Source organism: Pleurodeles waltl, chromosome 12 (genome assembly GCF_031143425.1).
Source record: "Pleurodeles waltl isolate 20211129_DDA chromosome 12, aPleWal1.hap1.20221129, whole genome shotgun sequence".
Taxonomy (NCBI): domain Eukaryota; kingdom Metazoa; phylum Chordata; class Amphibia; order Caudata; family Salamandridae; genus Pleurodeles; species Pleurodeles waltl.
In genome coordinates this window covers 112735065-112740208 of record NC_090451.1, presented here as the reverse complement: position 1 = coordinate 112740208, position 5144 = coordinate 112735065, and the positions used below count along the sequence as shown (strand labels likewise).

The 5144-nt window shown below is 43.0% G+C and overlaps 1 protein-coding gene across 1 annotated transcript; it reads left to right on the top strand.

Annotated features, from left to right (window-relative positions):
- The first annotated feature begins 4039 nt into the window (after window positions 1-4039).
- LOC138267081 (uncharacterized protein F54H12.2-like) lies at window positions 4040-4894 on the top strand. The gene has a single exon (XM_069215929.1). The coding sequence runs from the start codon at window positions 4040-4042 to the stop codon at window positions 4892-4894; it is 855 nt and encodes a 284-aa protein (XP_069072030.1).
- Window positions 4895-5144: the final 250 nt, after the last annotated feature.

Below are 5144 nucleotides of genomic sequence, written 5' to 3'. Positions count from 1 at the left end.
GAATCAGAAGCCGCAGTAGGCAAAGCTATAGGGGTAGGAGGATCTGAAGCGTTAGCATAAGTATGCTCAGAGGGAGAAGGTAGGGAAATATTGGCCAACTTGCTCGTGTGAGGCCAAAGTTGTTCAGTAGAAGGACAGAAGGAGATGAGGTATTTCCAGAAGGAAGAGAAGACGAAGGCTCAGCCAAGTCGTCAATCCTTTTAGACAAGGGGTGTAGGGCAGAGTCACTTTATCCAAGGATTTTTGCATTGAAGAGTCAGTAACATGTTCAAAACAGGGTTCAAAATAATAATCTTCGTCCTCATATGGACCATACATCTCCAAGCCCTGTTCATAATACTCTTCATCATACATGATCCTATCACTGTTTTAACTTCACAAAGTGAAGTGACCTCAATTGCTCAAATAACAAAATCTTCATTTATTACAGCTCTAGCCAACACTGGTCAAGGGCGTCTGAGAACAATTGTCAGCGGCACCAGAAATAGATTGCCACAATACAACTATCCCCGGATCAGGATCAATAGTTTTGGGAACAAACGTAAGGCAATTTTGGGCTTAAATGCTCACTGCCCCCATTAATACAGCCAGAGGCTGGCATCCATCATCGTATGAGAAAAGGAAGTTGAAAAGACGTCACTTCCCCCTCTCGTAGGGTGTGCACATGCGCGTATGGCCCAATTGGGCTAAACACCCCACGTCTTCTGGTGCGCAATAGACGCGACCTGGAAGAGAGGCAAAACTTTGCCTGACCCACCGGTCGCGATATGTCACACAAGCGCCTCTGACAGGTGTTAAATTAGCAGCGAGGCGGCGGCAATCAGGCCAATAACTTAAGCCACATAAACAGAAACAGTGACGGGATCGGTAAAGCACGTCTTGACAAACATGAAAAAAGTCAAAGAAGCGGCGGTAACACTACAAATTGCCTGCATGAAAAGAAAAATTACAGGCGCAACACGCACCCTGGTGTGAGGGGGAACAAGAACGAGCGTGCAATTTACAGCGAATCTAAAACACTACGGTATCGTAATTTAAACGCACATTGTATGTCTAATAAAAAATGTAAAAAGCGGGGAGGCACTTAATTGACTGCAGAGCAGCAAAGAAAGAGGAAGTCAGATGGTGCCTCACCAGTTTATAGACTATGTTGGTCTGCTACTGGTGGTTATGGGAGGCAAGGTTCAAAGCCTAATTAAGTGTTTACTGTTTTTTATTGGCTGCTGCTTTTTCTGAGTAGTAAAGATTGAGAAGCATAATTGGAGCCTCTGGTCCTGACACAGAATTCCCACTCAGCCCACACCTTTCCATCAGGTGATGCTGTAATAGGTCCGACTTTGACATGACCTCTGCTCTGCACCGTTTGAAGGTCGCCCCATCCCGAAGCAACTACACAAAATATCTTCACGCAGTTTCGCGTCAGCAGTACTTACGGGTCCTGTTTATGTACCACTCTGCGGAGGAATACCAACTTTGCAAACATTCTCCATTTAAGTATTCCTTGTTTTAGGGATATACATTGCAAAATATTACATCCACGCTAGACTGACTGCTTTTAACCTCCTTTCCGGACAACACCTCTAAAATATGAATTACTCACCCTCCGAATAAAAACACAGCCAGTCACGGGCTTGTGAAGACGTGGTTGTCTGGGGAAGAGGAGTATTCACTCCATAAACCCACCAGGAAACGTTTTAAGAGAAGACCTACCATCATTAATGAGCAAGTAGATTATCAATGGCAGGCAGACATAATCAGTCTTCAAGATTTAGCAAAGCATAATAACAGTGTTTGATACATATAAACGGTTATAAATGTATTGTCCAAGTACGCTTACACAGAAGCGCTAAGCGATAAAAGTGGTTTCCGGTGTAACTGAAGCCTTTAAAGCGATCTGCAAGAAAGGGCGAACCCTTCAAATACTACAAAGACGCAGGAAAATACTTTTTTTTAAAAGCATCTCAGAAATTGTTAAAACAGCATAATGTTAAATATTTTGTAATGCACACGGAGGTAAAAGCATCTGTCATAGAGCGTTTTAACAGTACCCTAAAGTTTAAGATGTGGAGATATTTCACGGCTTATAACACCTACCGGTATGTGGATGTTCTAAAGACATTTATAGATGTTTATAGCGCCACTTACCACAGAACCATCAAAACGGTCTCCATAGATGTAACAGCTGATAATTCGTAACGGTGTGGCGAACTGTGTATGAGAGACAGATCGGTGCAGGTGTAAAGAATCCTGTTTTAAAAGAAGGTGACCATGTTAGGGTTTCAAAACTGAAGGGGGTCTTTAGGAAGGGCTACCAACAGACTTTTACAGATGAGGTAGTCATAGTGGAAAGTGTGGAGCCTAAAGAGGATGTATATATTTACAGGCTAAAGGTCTATGATGGGGAAAAGGTTTCGGGTGGCTTTTACAAGGAGGAGCTACAGAAGGTACCTAATGATTCGCACAGGTTGAACAGGGTTGAAAAGATTCCGAAAAGGAAAAGTAGCGGAGATAACCGTCAGGTTTTTGTCAAATGGCGGGGGTGGCCTGAGAAATGTAACAGTTGGATACCAGGCAGTTACGTGCAGGTTGTGTGAGTACGATGGGGGAATCGTTGTAGACGCGAAGATGGATACAGCGCCATTTTCTATCACTCCAATGCCTCAAAGGATATGTTCCCTGACAACAGAATTTCTAATTAAACAATGAAATTGGCTAAACCTGTAGACCTGAAGGGGGATTGAGAGGAAGCCCTAACAGAAATCCAATACCCCAGAACATGGAATAAGATTTCAATGTACGACACCATATTTAATATAAAGCGTGCTCAGGACGCTATGACCATCCATACCGGGTTTCCATATGGATATTACCCATCGGTGGCATCGATGATCTGAGCCATCAACAAAACTCTAGCCAACATTGAGTCGTGTGTGAATATCCATTTAGTGTAGGATAACGTTAGACAGAAGGTGTTTCTTGAAGCTCCAAATCGTTATTCGGAGTATAACTGTTCCAGTAAATTAAAAAGGGTTTTAGGAACAGTGCAGCATATCAGAAGTCATGTAGAACTGAACCAGTCGTGTCCCAATATTAACGGTGACTTCTATACACTCAATGTATATAGCAATATGGTAGAGTTGCAGAGGATAGGGGATAGTTATTCACCGTTGCTGTGATGGGTCCAGGTAAAGGGTGAAAATAACACAATGGTTAACATACAATACAACAAACCAGACTACATATCAATTTGTAAAAAACATTTTGACACCGTTACGATCATGATCTGCGACGACCAAGCTGAGCCGGTGTCCCTTAAATAAGGGAAAGTTATTGTTAATCTTTACTTAAGACCTCGATGGGAGAGCGACTATTAACAAGTCATCATGGTGATTATGAAAACATACGGCGACCCCTCTATGTATAGGGATTATTACAGAAACCAGACTGGATATGGAGCCCCGCCGCCATAGTATCAAGGTTCCCCAGCTATGTACAGGGCCAGGTTGGGGGGGATTCTTCAGTAGTTTGTTTAAAAGAGCTATGCCTTTCTTGAGAAGAAGGCTAATTGCAAAACCACACTTTAAAGTGGCTGCTACGAACATCACGCAGGACGTGGTGGGTTCTGTGACATCTGCGGTTGTTGAACGTATGAATAAGCAACCTCAAGAAGGAGCGGGGCTGGTGTACAAGTCTCCTACATCTGTTAAATGGAAGCATGGTGTTTCAAAGTTCAGGGTTCCGCTGGCCCCCTATTAAAAATGACGGCTGTCTTCAAAAAGCGCTCACAAGCAAAGATCCGTAAGTTGGAAGAGAGCTTCGAAGAAGAAGAAGAGAAGGGTCGCTAACGTAAATATTTTTTAGAAAGCCGATCAACCTGTAAACAATGCGCATCGGGTGAATGCGCTAAATCAGAGTTAGACCTGTTGTATCTAAAACTGACGCAGAATAGCATCAAAAACAGTTTTTTCATGGAGGTATCGCCACTAGTCGCTTTAACACCTTTGGCGCCAATAGAGTTTTATGTGTCAGGGTCCAGGATATGTGTTTGGACCTCAACGATACACTGTTGCACCTCATCTGTAAAATTGTAAAAGCTGATGGCTCCAATATAGCGAACAACGCTAGAGTGGCAACGATCGCTTACCCCAAAGCAACCATGTTTAATCAGGTGGACATTAGCCTCGGTGATCACATTATCATGCAAAATGATAACATGTATGCATATAGGGCATATATTGAGAGTATTCTTAATGACAGCAGTGATGCCTTGGACACACAGCGTTCAGTGGGCCTCTTCTACAAAGATACTTACGGTCATTTTGAAGCTACTGCTTTGGACGGCCACAATCAAGGTTTTGTAAAAAGAGCGAGCTTTACCGCCAGCAGTAGGCAGTGCGACTGCCTAGGTCGCATACACTCGGACCTTTTTTACCAAGATAACCTACTTGTCAATGGTATCAATCTTAAGATCAAACTAACCCACAAGGACTCGTTCTGTCACATCAGTGGGAATGTGGAACAATATAAACTAGTAATACCCTCCGCCACTTTATTTGTAAAGAGAGTGAAAGTGTCACCAAGCGTCAGACTGGCTAACGCCGAGGCCTTACAAGTATCGAACGGCAAGTATGCAGTGGAAAGAGTAGCCCTGAAGATATATTGCATTCCAACAGGTACCAGATTAACACAGCAGCAAAATGTATTTCTTGGACAGCTACCGAAACTTATTATTATAGGGTTTGTGGACAATACAGCTTTTATCGGTCAGTATACCTCAACCCCTTTCAATTTCAAACACTATGACATCAACTACGTGGCGTTGGTACACAAGGGGTCAGTGATTCCGGCGAAACCGTACACACCAAGTTTTGGAACCTTGAATTTTATCAGGTAATATCTTGGACTGGTGTCGATAAAAGGAAACCATCTTAAGGACTCGGAGCCGTCGTATCAAGAGAAGGATATGGGGATGGCTACATGCTGTTCACGTTCGATTTGACACCAGACATGGAAGACAGTGATCAATATAATCTGATAAAAAACAGAAATCTAAAAGCTGAAATATGTTTTAGTCAACCCTTGGCTACCAATGTGAACATGATTGTATTTGCGGTGTTCGACAGCGTCATACAGGTCAACCACGC

Bases quoted from the DNA above. Each gene is read 5' to 3' on its own strand.
- LOC138267081 (XM_069215929.1), top strand. From the start codon at position 4,040: ATGTGTTTGGACCTCAACGATACACTGTTGCACCTCATCTGTAAAATT.